At 42.5% G+C, this 15,122-nt stretch overlaps 1 protein-coding gene across 5 annotated transcripts in view; it reads left to right on the top strand.

Moving 5' to 3' along the window:
- The window catches only part of LOC102571303 (uncharacterized), a 133,563-nt gene that overhangs the window by 21,216 nt on the left and 97,225 nt on the right, over positions 1-15,122 (top strand). For all 5 annotated transcript variants that reach the window (XM_019492383.2, XM_019492372.2, XM_019492391.2 and 2 more), the window contains exon 8: positions 8,724-8,812. In XM_019492383.2, the coding sequence (XP_019347928.1) occupies positions 8,724-8,812 (89 nt within the window). The remainder of the gene's footprint in view (positions 1-8,723; positions 8,813-15,122) is intronic.

Here is a 15,122-nt window from a genome sequence, read left to right as displayed (position 1 = left end):
TGACAGGGTACAAACATCCCCTTTTACATGGAAAAATCTGCTTTCTTCCTCACCTCAATTCCTTGTGGGACATTTTAGTGGTTTCCTCTTCAAATTAGGCAGGGTAGCTAGCTAATTACTTTGATACGCAGTGATGTTTCATAGGCACTCCCTTTTATGAATAATCATACTGGACAAAGTGACACAGAGGAAGATTGAACACAGACTAAAATGCTAGCAAAATGGAATGGTTTAAGTGTTTTTTTCATTTTTGAGTGTGGGTGACAGTTGCAATTAAACAGAAACCTTGGTTCCAAGAGACTTAGATCTCTGCTATTATGCCATGACTTGAGTGAAGGAAAAAATTATTGTTTACCTGATATGTAGAAACTCTCAAAATTCCTCTCGCAAGAAAAGATTAATTTCTTCTCCCAAACTAGTAAAATTTCACTGTTTACATTTAGGAATGCAGAAATAAAAAACCGTAAACTGAAACCAAACTTAAATAATCTTTCGTTTCATTGCAATTCTTGTTGTGTAATTCTAAGGGCCTTTATTTTGAGCTCAGAATACACACTGTCCTGTTGGTGTGGTAAACTTCACAAATAGGTGCCTGCTTAGGCTGAGATGAGGAGACATACATACCCTGTTTTAGAAAACTGTTTTGTAAGCAGTGTCCCCCATTATATTTAAGTAACATGACTAAAAATGTACACAAACACGTAAACAAGAGACAGAGGAAAAATTACAATCTAAGTAACTTGTGACCCCGCCAGTAGTTTGCTTCCTTTTCAAGGTAACTGTTCTCTGTGTCCAAGTACTTTTAGATAGAGAGACATACTATTTTAAGGAGTGGTGAAGTAAAGCTGTGAGCTTCTTGAGTTCTGCAGTGCTCACAAGTTAGACTTGATATTTTCAGTGATTCAAGAGCTGAATGTTTTTCCAGAGAAATCTTTTGTGTATCATCTTCTCTGGGTCAAATGGTTTATAAAAGAGTTCATATCTTGTTCAGCAAGTATATGATCCAGTTAAAAGCTGTCTTATATAGTAACTTAAACCAAGCCCCTACAAAACAAGTCAGTGAAGCATATAATGGAATGGGTTTGGTATTATAACTAGTAACCAGACATTGAAGATGAAGGTCTTGAACATGTTCCAAAGTGGAACAGTCCCACTAAAGAAACAGAATAGACCATCTTTTCTTGAATCCAAGATGAGTTTTTTCCAACCATTTAGCATGGGGGTGATGAGCCCCTTATCTAGGATTTGAGTAGAAGGCAGGGGAGGGGCCTGGGGGGACAGGCATCTGTAGCTGCTCTGGCTCTGGTCTCAACATGGGCTTGTAATTGGAGCTGCTGTTCTGTCCCCTTCACCTCTGCCCTGCATCATCTTTGCCAGCCCACATCTGCCCCCCACCTCTGCCCTGCAACACCCTGACCCCCTGCCTGCTTCTGCCACCTCTGGCACCCTGCCTAACCCTCCCACTGCTTCTCTGTGCTACTCTTGCCCTGCCCTCCTGCCTCCTGCTGTGCCACCTCTGCCGCTGCCCCTTACCCCGAGTTGTAGCTCCAGATCTGGCTTTGCTTCAGCGTGGGGCATGGAGCACATGGTGGCCTGGACAGGCAGCAGTAGCAGCTCCAGCCCTAGCACTGGCTCTGACCCTGGGGACTGGGCTGGAGCTGCCACTGGTGCAGCTGTAGATGTTTGGCCAGGTTGGGGCTGGAGCTAGTATATGCTCCATGCCCTGGGCCAGAGAGAAGTTGGAGCTGAGACCACACTGAGAGCCACGACTCAGGGTAAATTGCAGCGGCAGTGGTGGGGTGGGCAAGTGGTGGGAAAGGGAGGCACCAGGGTGCACAGGCACTGCATGGGATGGGGCAGACATGGAAGGGGGAAGGTTCCAGGGGGTACAGGTACTGCAGCAGGATAGGCATGGGGGGCAGGCAGCAGGGGGGCAGTGGGTGGGGGTCAGGCTGTTTGACTCATCTGCTGCTCATGCCTCCCCACTGCTTGCCTTGCTGCTGCTGCTTTTCCTATTGTAGTGGTGAGGGGAGCAAATTTAAGACAACCCTCAATAATTAGATTTTATACATGGGATATTGTAACAAAGATATACATTTTTATGCATAGTATCTTAATTATTGGGGGTCATCTTAAATTCAGACTCATCTTGGATTCGGGTAAATACAGTAGATGAATGGATTAGTTTAGATGGGTTTCCATGAGAGTAAATTTTTTGTCTAGTGCAGTGGTGCTCTACCAGGATGCCTAGACATCCTTTTAGGATGCTGCGGGATGTCATACAACATTAGGTGGGCAAACATGATTCACAAGGTAAACTCAGAGATTTCATATAGGAATCCATAGTGTTGACACTTTTTGATCTGTTGTGGTCTTTCTGAGTTCCTCTCAATAGAAAAATTGCTATATTATTTTTCCAAATAAAAAAAGAGTGAAAACTAAGAGCTGGTGTTTTCTGAGGGGTGGCTTGAGCCTAACAAGGTTGAACTACTGGTTTATGACCCATGGGCTTTGGGTCGCTGAGTCCCCCAGCTGGGATAACTGGGATGGCAAGCTGCTTTAAGGAACTTTGACTCAGATGGCAGGAGTACAGCAGGGTGATTTCTGCTCTATTTCTTTATGGTTATTTTCTAATTTCTCTTACTCTTTCAACATATAGTTATAATTATAATTTTTCTTCCTTGTGTAATAAATATTTTTGCTATTCTTATGCTGGACTGATTGTCTGTGGTTAAAGTGATTTCATAGCAGTTCATAGCTACAGGTTTGTCTCTTCTCCAGGGGAGAGGGCACCTTAATATTTTACACAAACAGAAGGATGGTATTAACCTTAGGATAGCAAAATCTCTTCTGCTAGGGCTGAAGAGGCCTGAATTGACACAGCAGGCGCTGAGGAATGCCGAACTAGGAAGTTGTTCCAGTGACAAATCTCAGTTTGTTTTCAGCACAGGGCTACCAACCCCCGAAAATTTGTTTTACTGACAATCTGCAAACTTTTTATGACTGTGCAAACTTTTTATTGACACACATGCTGCTGGACTGCTGTCCAGGTCAAGCAGAAGGGTTACATTTACATTAGGTAAAACTCATGTCAGTAATAAATATTTTACTGACATGAGTTTAACCTAATGTAAATGTAACCCTTCTGCTTGACCTGGACAGCAGTGACATGAGCAGGGTTCACATTTAGAGGTTTAACATCAATCATAGTAAAAAAAGTTTGGCCGTCAGTAAGACAGTTACTGGCAGACAGTACGTTGCAGGGCTCTGAGCAGTGCTCCCACTTAGACAACAGGTGGTACTGCTCTTGCTCTTTCTGTCCAGTATTGATGTGTGAACATAGCTTCATCTTGACACGGATCTTGAAACAAGCTCAGAGCATCTTCATTTTTATGAGCAGATCAGTTTGTTTGTTTGCTTGTTTTTTACAGACTTCACACACAGGCAATTTTAGGCTGTGTTTTTCCTAACCATCCATAAATTTAAGAAGAGTTGGCAACCCTATCTTGGAATGTAAGCAGCAGGATGGTGGAGAGGCTTGGAGGGGAAGGACACCTATATATCTAGAAACACCAGCAGCCCAGTTTTGCACATTGAGAAACAACACAGAAGTAGGAGTTGGTCAAAAAGAATATTCTAGAAGGGTTTAAGTGGATAGTCATGGAGGAAATTGATGTAGGGTTTGTGGGGTGGGGGAAGAAGAGCAAAACTGAAGGGAAGCAAAGAGCATTAGGACAGAAGTAGACTGAATGTGGGTGGTTCCTGGAGTTACACAGAGGGAGAAGAGGAAAGAGGAGAGAACAGAGCTAGTTAGTGATATTGGAGAGTGGTTGGGAAGCTGCCTGTGGTTTTGGGGGAGACTAGCTGTCAGGGTAAGAAGCTATAGCACTGGTAGCAGATGGATATAGGAGGAGTTGCATAGCCCTGAAAGAGGGAGACGGGCAGTGATGGAATGTTTACTCACAGAATGATTCTCACATCTCGCTAGAATGACCCCACAAGCTAACATATTTACCAGTCAGAAGAAAGTGTTGGGGTTCAGTTCTTGCCTTGGACTCATAGACATAATTTTCGTGGAATGTAATGGTCGTTGTTTTTATTTCTTGAGAGTGGCACTGGGTGCATCATGTTTCATATTTAAGCAGAATGTTGAATTAGTAAAGCAGTGGTCAGGTGGAATGACTGTACCTTCTTATGTATTCACTACACTGCCAGAGTCCTAAATAAAGTGAAATTTTTAACAAGTAATAGGATGAGAAACACTTTGCTCAGGAACACCTCCCAGCCAATCTTTAGTCCTTAAGAACAGTGCTGCATTACATTGTTGTTGTTGTTACTTATTACTTTTAACAGTTATTTGCAGGCCTGATTTGCAGTCATTATAGTATCATATTTCAACATTTTTTGTATGTACAATACAAACTACAGATTCAATATACATGAATTCAACTTCTGGATATAACTGTGTTGAGGCACAAATACTTCTTAACCATTGTTTTTGTCTCCTACCTCACTAGCCTGAAAATTTTGCTTATGACTAGTGGACTTGATTCTGATTGCTATCTAAATTATGATGCCTAGTTGCTATGGTTACTGCTGTATCTAAAAACTGTAGTAATTTTGTGAACAATTACAGTAGAGCTAAATTAGGGAATTAATAATATGCAGATTTAACATTAATTTAAACAACTACATTTGTTCTGTCCATATTTGAATAGGGCTTACAACTATTTTCCATAGCAGTGAGGCTGCTATGATGTTACAATGGCATGAAGTCACTTTTTGGTGATCAAACCTTTTAAAAACCAATATTTTGTAATGTCACATAACATTAGTCTAAGAATAAAAGAGAAACCAAAGAGAAAACTTTCTCATCTATCTATCTATCTATCTATCTATCTATCTATCTATCTATCTATCTATCTATCTATCTATCTATCTATCTATCTATCTATCTATCTATCTATCTATCTATCTCAGATTTTTATTTTTATTGTTTGGATTTTGATCTAATGATTCATTTACTATATTTTTTTTAATGCTCTTTCCTCATGATCCCACTCTCAGGTGTGTCTCATACATATCATATTGCAATATTTCAGTATCTTTCTATGATTATGGCAGAAATTCATTTTGCTACAAGATAGTTTGCAAGGTATCTCTACAGTTACAAAATCAAAGCTCTTTGAGAAAAGGATTAGACCATTACAATTTATTTTTATAGTGCCTAATACACTGTGACCCTAGCCATTGATTGAGACCAATAGACTTTCCCTTGGTGACATCCCACGGAAAGGAACAGAGGATCTGGAAAACTCACTGATGTTGCATCCAGATTCTTGCTTAAGAGAGACATATAAGGGGCTAAAAGTGGGTTTTACTCGATCCCACTGAATCCAGCAGGAGTTGCTAGGATCTGATGCTTCATTCGAAGGACCCCCTAGCATCACTGTAGGAACTATGGAAGGGACTCTGACAGTATGAAGAGAAGTGATGCAAAAGTGTGGGTCTTCAAGATGATAGTCTAGTCCAAGTACAAGAAAATAGTGAGGAAGCCATAGACATTAGCAGCAGCACCTGACAGATTTGAGTTTATGGTACTTCCTGAAACCTTAGTGTTTTTTGATTTCAGGGACCTACCTCCTGTATTGCAAATTTCTGGTGCAGGGGGCTGGTCCGAAGTCTGGATCAGAACCTCTGCCCCAGGATTGGGGCGTAGTGCCATCTGATTGGGGCCCTTCACTGTCTCCCCTGGCTCTGTGCCCCTGATCAGGGGCCCGAGCCATCTTCCTCAGCCCTGCACTGCCAGATGGGGTCCCCACTCTGCCTTCGCTCGGGCCCTGCACTACAGGATCAGTCCCCCACCATCTCCAGCCAGCTGATCTAGCCTACTATCCAGTCATTGCTGCCGTTGCTACCCTGCTGCCAAATTTTTGGATTTGTGGGGTCCCCTGTGGACCAGATGGCATGGCTCTACACACTGACAAGGCATGGCCAATCTGATAGAGCCAAAGATATGCTGTACATGAGATACATGAGCAAGATTTAAAATACAGAGCTGGTAGAATTTGGGACAGCCTGGAGAGCAGGGAGCAGATTATTAATGGAGGTTGTTTTGGGCCCTGGGAAGCCAGTTCCTGTGGAACTTCCTGCTACCTGAGTTGCAGTGAACCATATTGCTTAGGAGTTCTGCACAATATCCTGCTCTCAATTTCCCAGTGCATGTGAGTCATTCAAAAATAGTGAAAATAGCCAAAACATTCCCAGATAAACACTAAGTAACAGAAACCCAACAATTCACCAATCCTGTTTGTTCACAGCAATACAAAGCACACAGGACCTGTCTACATGTCATAAATTATACAAGTGTCATTAAACAGAATTTTATGCAGATAGGCCACTTAGGTACCAATTATAAAATTATAGCACTTGCATGAAAAAGCTTGTTGTGGTCATACAACTTCACAATTAGTATAGAACATTTGTATTAGGCAACCGCTTAAAAAACAATGGTATGTAGCACATACTTCTGATAAGCTACCCACAAGTTTTACAAGTCTGGCTTCTTTAATTTGAAGAAGTCTTCAGTACCAGACTTCTTTATAGAAAATGATTAAGAAAGATTTTGATGTTACAGTCACTGTTCCATTACCTTTTCTTTTTTTAAAATAATCCTTTGTTCGAAATCTACACATTTCAAAGAAAGTAAGAAAGGAACAAGATCTAAGGCAAGCATTAATAAGACAGCTTTTTAAAGAGTCTGGGTTATTCTAATGGTGCATGTCCATACTTTCAAATGACTGGATTTCTTTTAAGTTTAACCATAACTTTAAATTTCTTGGTTTTGTCTTTTTTAAATACAAAAAGTCTGTTTTTCTCACTTCTCATGTTTGCCAACCTTGATTCCAGTTTAAGAATGTTGTTACATGGGATATAAAAATAGCATAATGTATACTGTCTTCTATCTAGTTTAGGGAAAACTATCTAGTTTAGGGGGGAAAAAGAGTTAATTGTCCATATGGTAAAACATATATTTAATTAATCTCTTTAAACAATGAAATTAATTAAAATGAATAGGTAGGATAGAAAGAACAGCAGGTAGAATTCCTTGATGGAGTAAAGCAAAAAGAATATTTACAGTTACAGTTACAATTACAGTTGGGTATACATATTATACTTTTTAGAGGGAAATTGGGATCAAACTAATTTGTTGAATAAACTGCAGGGACAGTCCTGCTTCGGCATGAAAAGAGGCTTGATACTAGTAGGTCTTTTCCCTTTCTAGCTCGTATGATGTGACATTTTATTTAACTGTACCTTATAGACTAAATCAGAGATGTACTGCATGAGCTTTTGTGAGCCCAAGCTTACTTCATCAGATGCTGTGAGTTCAATTTAGGGATTTTATACAAATTGGCTTGATTGAGTATCCACCCAGAAACCTGGGAAAATAAAAGAAACAAACAATCTCGGGGAAACTGTTAATAGTATCTCACCTCAACCAACTTAACAATTTATCACAGTCAGTGAATTCAGAGTTCTGTCTTAGTCTCACACAGGGTGAACTTGGTAGCACTAGCCCAAGCATTCCCTTTGCCTCACTGCCATGGGGGGATGCTGCTCTGCTGTTGTTGTCAGTGCTTCTCCAGCCATTTCACCTCTTTTACAAACAAATGGGTAACGGGCCTCAACTGAATCCCTTACAGGAGTTTGCCCATCACAAGTACTCTTCCACATGAGGCTTAATAGATCCTGTAGGGAACTTCTCCAAGTCTCTTCTGTTACACTGAAAGTCCCTCCAACTTAGACCACTACACAAGTCATGGTGAGTGCTCACCTCTCAGCAACCTTTTCCCAATTTTTCTCTTACAGCAGGGCTGTCCAACTTCTAAGCTGCTGCAGGTCACATCCCCAGAAACTCCACCAGTGAGGGGGCAGGGGGATGGGGACATGCGGGTGCTCCCTCCTTCTATCACTGCATCAGGTGGCCCCCTCACTGTAATGTGCACTGTAACATGCACCTGCATGAGCACAGTTCCCACCACCACTACAAAGTGCACCTGTGTGAGTTTAATTTTTTCCTTCCCCACCCTGGAATTGCTGCACCCTGCACACACGTCTCTGATTTTGTTGGTCTGTAAGGTGCAAATCTACCCTGCCTTCTGTCTGACATCAGACTAACAGATAACTACCTTTCTCATTTTATTTAACTATCATTTTCCCTATTAGACTGGGACATTGTGAGTTATCAATGACATGAATATCAGTTTGCCTCCAGTAAAGTGAATTTGAAGTACATGCAACTTTCTTTTAAAAATATACATTGTAGAACTATCCTTTGTTAGTTACAAAACAACTGAAAATATAAATATCAAATCACAAAGCATGACGGGTACCTAGAGTAATTGCATGGTAAGCTAATTCCTACTAACCTCTGCAAAAAACTTATAAATAAAATTTTGTGTGTGAATGAAAATCAAAAGAAATACTAATATAAATAATGAGAATAATTTTCAGTTTCTTGCAAGACAACTGTTTTTGAGTTGGAGTCAGAATAGCTGAGGTAGCTCTTCTTCCTCCATTTTAAATGCATTGTTTGATTTGGAGACAGTTTTTTTGGGAAGAACAGGAAGGAATTGAACCAATGTAATAACAGTAACTCTTAAGAAAAAATTCAAGTGACTTGATCCTTTGTTATTGAGTTCCTCCATTCATCTTTTCAGATTTCTGTGGTCCCTAACTGTTTCCCATACAGTGATGGAAGTCAACTTGTTGCCTGGAAGTTTAACAAGTTCACGGTTAACATCCTATTGTAAGAACTCTGAAAGCTTTTTTAACTGTTTCTGTGCAGTGACTTATTGTGTCTTGTGTACTTTAAATTAACCACCTTCTAAGCATTTGCTTCTAGTGAAGCCTATATGATAGAATAGCTGTGTCTAGAAACATCTTCTAAGAACTGTTCTTTAGCTTGTCCAAAAATGTGTAATGCTATTTATTACCTGTTTATTATTTCTAATGATTTATAATCCAGTACATATTACAGGGGATTTGATAGCAGTCTTTAACTACCTGAAGGGTAGTTCTAAAGAGGATGGAGCTAAATTGTTTTCAGTGGTGACATGATACAACAAGAAGCGATGATCTCAAGTTGCAGCAAGGGAGGTTTAAGTTGGATATTAAAAAAAAACTTTCTCACTAGGAGGGTGGTGAAGCACTGGAACAGGTTACCTAGAGAGGTGGTGACATCTCCATTCTTGGAGGTTTTTAAGACCTGGCTTGACAAAGCCCAGTCTGGAAAGATCTAGTTGGGGCTGGTCCTGCTTTGAGCAGGGGGTTGGACTAGATGACCTCCTGAGGTCCCTTCCAACCCTCATTTTCTATGATTCTACGATTAGTTACAGGTAACATTGACATTATTGAAAGCGCATTGCTATAAAAGGAAATGCTGCCATTAACTCCTTCACCCCAAGCCATGAAAAGTTTTCTCCTTCAGATACTGTTTGGAATCCACACAAGTGGATGGTTCAAACTTTCATTTTTCTCTGCAACAGAGCATGAAATTTCCTCACATCAGAACGAGCTCATGTCAGTCACTAAGTGACAACAGGTCAAGTCGGGTGGCCAGTACTCAAAATAAATCTGCTTGCAGAGACTTAGCAGCTGCTATGACCAGGGCAAAGCAGCATTTATTTGCTGCTTGAACATCTGCGATATGATTGTTAAACTATATAATGTGCAGTCAGTCATAATGGAAAATTTTTTTGTGAGTTGGTCTGATTGTTGAAGGCCTGGTCTACACCCAGTTTTGTTTGAGCAAAACTTTCCATGAGAGATGCTATTTTTTTTATCCATAGTTATACGAGCATAGTATCTGATGTGGATGCAATTACACCATTACAAAGATACCTTGTACCACTGTAGGTTATTTCCCTTCCTGCACCCATATTGTGGGAAATAACTATACTGATAAAGCAGTATATTTCTAAAACAGTAAAAGTTAAAGCAGTAAAACCCGACTGCAACAGAAATCACTATATTTAATTAATTATTTTTGTAATATAACATTACTAGCTGAAACTTACAAAACATTTTAGATTTTTTTTATTGTAAAGGTATTTCCTTAAATACAGGATTTTTAGTTATCCCTTGACTGAATACTATAACGGAATCATAACTTCTCACCCTTGAAAAGACTACATAAAGCTGTCTGTGTGTAAACACAGGCTTAGGAATATTCTATCGTATTCACATTTGCTAGATGGACTTAGTCTTTTAGACATTTTTTTTTTCTAGAAATCTTATTCCAAAATTCTAATTTTTTCTATTATAATGACATGCTTATTCTGTTTGGCAGTAGTCATTGTGATTGGCTGACAAAAATCTATAGTTTACTGTGGTCTGTTACTGGTGGAGACAGTGCGTGGGGTGCTGGAAGGTTGCCAAGGCTGAGCTTCCCTGAGCACACCCATGCTTCCGGTGCCCTGTGCACCGCTGGATCTGGTGGGTGCTGCCTGCGAGCTGGGGCTGTACCCGTGCAGCTAGCACCCTGCCTGGGCGGCCTCAGGGGGCACCACTGCTGCAGAGGGAAGCACTGGTCCCCCCACAGCTCAGGGGTGGTGCAACCTGGTGGTAGCTTGCATGGTCTGCTGAGGGGGGAAAAAAAAAAGTGTTGAGGGGCCTGATCTTTTATCTTTTCCTGAAGCCTGCCTGCATCTCCCATGGCCAGGGAGCAAGCTGCTGGTGGGTCATGCAGCCCCTGAGCAGCGGGGGACCATGGTGCTTCCCTCCATGGCAGTGGCACCCCTTCTGCAGGACCCACCTGTTGGCATGTGGTCCTGGGGTTGCCACCTCTGCGGAGGATAGAACCAGGGCCCTGTGCAGCTCAGGGCCCACTGGCAGCTCGCCCCCTGGCCGTTGGTCTGGGCTGGCTCTGGGGTGGGAAGGATTGGGCCCCTCACTGTTTTGTTTTTGTTTTTTCTTCAGTGGAGCCTGCTCACTCTGCAGTGGAGTGTGGTGGTGGTGGGGGGGGTGCTTCATTCTAGTTCTGACTTGCCTGCATATCTGTTTGAAATGCCTCAGGATCTATAATAATAACACGCTTATTCCGTCTGTCTGGAGGACTCTGATTGGTTGTTTCAGTAAGCATTATGATTGGATGCTGAGACAACCAGAGTGCTCTGGACAGACAAAATAAGCCTATTATTATTATAGATAATTACTTGTTGCTGGTTATTCATTGATTTTTTTTCCCCCCCTCCCTACCCCCCACCCCATTTTTGAGTGGATGAAGCCTCTATAACCAGAAGGTTCTCTGTGGAGAAACATGAAACCTTCCTTACCAAAGCTCAGGGTGCTCTGAGCCTCTGCTGGTCAGTTTTTGTGAAATCTGGGATCAAACTATGGTCTGCAACCTAAGAATGCAATGTATTGTTAAATACAGGAGGCCATGAATTTTATCACACAATAGTTTTGGTTGCTTTTAGCACAAATTGTTTACTTTATGGATTTTTTCAGTATAATGACTAACTACAAAGAAGTAAGGCACCCAAGTTAAAATTCAGATTTATGCTAATAAGTCATCTCTTAGTTTTTTATTAAAAGATTCTGGTTCAGAGTCTTTCATCCACTCTGCACCCTCTGGGCTCCACACTTAGTACATAGGGACCAGAGCCTTTTCATTACACTGCCCTGGTATATGATAGACCTAGCTTCTGTGTCACCCTCTTACAGATGTACAGGTACAGAGAAAGATGAAAGAGATGGTACCAAGAAAGATGAGAGACAGTGCCTGTATTGCAAAGGACTCTGGTAGCCTTGGCTTCTAGAGGGTATTTCTATAAATAAGTAAGCTTTTTCAAACGGAGTAAAGATGAAGAAAGTGTTACTGAAGTGTCCTAGTTCAAAAACAGAAAGCCATTTCTGATGGTCTTTCTCCCCATTTTGTTAATAGTATTGTAACCCTTCTGCCAGGCATCAGATAGCAGCAACAAGGGGTGAGTTCACCTTAGGGGTTTTATACAAATTGATTATCTTGGCTCAAACCCTCACCCAGAAACCTGGGAAAATAATTTCTTCTTGGTTATTCCAGTGTGAACAAACTTCCCCTGTTGCAAGCAGTATCAAACTATAACAGGGTTTATTAATGGGGGATAGGGAGGTAGGCTGACAAACAGGTTTAATAACCCCTTAATAATCAATCAGTATGACTGTAAACTGCATCAGACTGGAAGGCTTGATGGTAATGTGGTGGGGCTACTCATGGTGGGGTTGCTCCTATAAAATACCACTACGTTACAACCTTCAGAGTAAGGTGAGTATAGGGTGCCTCCAAACCCTACCTCCCACTGCCTTGTGGGTACTCCTTGGTTGGAGAAAGACTAACAGACATCATCCTGACAGGAACATGCTGTCACTGAGGTCTAATCTGTTGCTTTTTGGAAGAAGCTACAACTATCAAGGCACTGAACATCTGGACTGGGTCTGGCCTTTGGACTCTGTCTTGATAGTCTAAAGGAGGGGTGGTAGGTTTAGGGCAGTGTTCACTCCTACATTCTCTTGCCTATGTGCATGTGTTGAAGGTTTTGGTGCGAGGGTCACACAGAACTCTTGCACATACACTATGATCCAGAGGGTTGACAGTTGCCAAGAAGCCCTTCTCAACCTACTACTAACAGTTTAGCACAGTCAGTAGGTTCAGAATTCTCACTTAGTCCCACACAAGGTGGACAAAGTATTCAGTAGAGCTAGTGCAGCTCTTAGTCCAAGGTTTCCCTCATCTCAGCACTGCTGGGGCACTGCTCTATTCCTTGCCAGTGCTGGGGGATGCTGTTCTCCATTGCACCTCACCACTGTTGGGGGGTACTGCTCCTCATCACTGCCCACTGCTGCTGGAGGTGGGGACACTGCTCCTTGTTGCTGCTCACCATTGCTGGGCGGGGGGCACCACAACTCTCATTGCTGCTGGGGCACTGCTTCTTACCACCACTGGTGGGGTGCTGCTCTTCACTGCTGCCAGGGGGAGGGCCACCATTGCTGCTGCTCCTTATCACTGCCTACCACTTCGGCGGGGGGTGGGTGGGTGGGGGGGCACGGCTTGTCCTCTGGTTGCAGAGACAACCCACCTCTCTTAGATGCAGACTATCCTCTTTCAGGATCTGGTAAGTACAAGCTCCTACCTAACTTGCTAGTACTCTATGGATTTCAACTCTTTAGGACCTAGTAGGTAACAGGCTCAGACTAGGATTTGTTTGTCACCAGCACTCATTCCCTCTTTGGTTGGATACTATGCCCTGTTAAAAAAATGTTTCAAGGGCCAAATCAATTCCAATTTCTATCGGGCAGAGGCCAATAGTCAAGTTCCATATTTCAACTGAGTGGAGCTTAATTGTTCAAGTTTATGTGGCTCTACCACTTGGCAAGTATCTGCCTTCCCAGACCTATCATTTTGGGGCTTCAGGTACTCCCTAAATCTGTGGCAAACATCCTACATGCAAGTTCAGGGCCCAGAGACGCTGGGTTTTGGATACCCTCTAGTCTTGCTTGCTCCTAGCCAAAAGGATAGGAGCAGGCCAGGGGGAAAGCAGGGAAGCAGTCCCCCATTGCCACAAAGTTGTGCAATCGAGTTTCCTGCATTTGGGAAAACTTGCAGGGGTCAGCCTGCCTGGAGTGCAAGAGACAGGCCTCACCCTAGGAAAAACACCTTGGTTTTTGAAATTTTGTTCTGGGGGCCAAACCACTTCCAAATTAAGTTCCAAAATTTGACTGAGCAGAGCTCAATCACTCAAATCTGTGTAGCACTACCACCACCAAGTATTCTGCCACCCAGACTCATCAATTTGGTGCTTCAGATACTCCTAAATCCATGGCAGGTATCCTGTGTGCAAGCCTCAAGCCCAGACACCTTGAAGTTCAGCTGTCCCCTAATCTCGTTTGTCCCTAGACAAAAGGCTGAAGGAGCAACCTAGGGGGAAGGCCCGAAAGCAGTCCCCCATTGCCATAAATTGTGTAGTCGAGATCCTTGCATTTGGAGGCATTTGTAGACTCTTGCAGGGATCCACCTGCCTGCAGTGCAACAGATAGGCCTTCACTCTCTAACTATATTTGAGTCATTCAAGGCCAAGAGGAAGAGTGTCTTCCCTACCAGGTAAGTAAAACAACCATAGTATCTCAAATGCCCCAAAGCTTCAGTTTAGAACCTTTCCTCTTCCCCTTGTGATTCCTGAGCTGGGGGTCCCTTCACCTTAGACTTGCACAAATCATGGTGAGAACATTGACCTATCAGTGTTATTTACTCAACTTTCTCTTACAGTATCAACCCCCTTAGGAACTTTATAGTTCTAGAAGGCAGGGCCAGTTTACCCAAACCTAATTTGGCTGGACTCTTATATTCAGAATGTTAAAAGCAATTAAAACATGTTATTGCAGTGAAAACAAGCACAGAAGAGATTTTTAGTCCCTCATCTATACATACCAATAGGTGAATATGCAGATAAGAGAGATAGTCCTGATAACCTAACCTTGCATGCCAATGGCAGTATGCAAATAAGCCCCACAGAGAGGGAGCGCATCTACACAAGATGTTTACTGCACAGTAGACTAATTAGCTGCTTAATAAACATCTTGGCATCTACACATGCACCCCTATTAGGCTGGAGTAAACTAATTTACTCCACAGCAGGATAGTACTTCTAAATACAAGTACTATCTTGCTATGGGGTAAAAAGCTCCACAGTAGCACACATAGAGATGCTGACCCAGCCAGCCTCTTTGCAGCAGGTTGAACTGGGGGGAACATATCAGGTAGGACCTTGTGATGAGTGGAATTCAGATCCTGAGCCGAAGCAAGGAAGAGACCAGGGTCCTGGCCTGCATGGATGACCTGAACATTCTGTGCTGTAATAAGTGGTCTGTAGAAAGACCCCTGTGGTGCACATAGGTCTACGAAGCAGCAGCAGGGCCCAAGCTCATTGTGAGCAACAACATCTGTCTGGTTTTGGGTGAGCTCCGGGACCTGCAGTCCTTGGGGCTCTCAATTCTTTACGAGGGGGTCAAGATTCTCAGGAAGGAGTTTGACCCCGAGTTGAGTGGAAGGAAAGCCTGGGAAAAGGAGGCCAAAGTTAAGC

Source organism: Alligator mississippiensis, chromosome 4 (genome assembly GCF_030867095.1).
Source record: "Alligator mississippiensis isolate rAllMis1 chromosome 4, rAllMis1, whole genome shotgun sequence".
Classification (NCBI taxonomy): domain Eukaryota; kingdom Metazoa; phylum Chordata; order Crocodylia; family Alligatoridae; genus Alligator; species Alligator mississippiensis.
The sequence above is the reverse complement of the archived record's forward strand: the minus strand, read 5'-3'. Positions and strand labels throughout refer to the sequence as shown.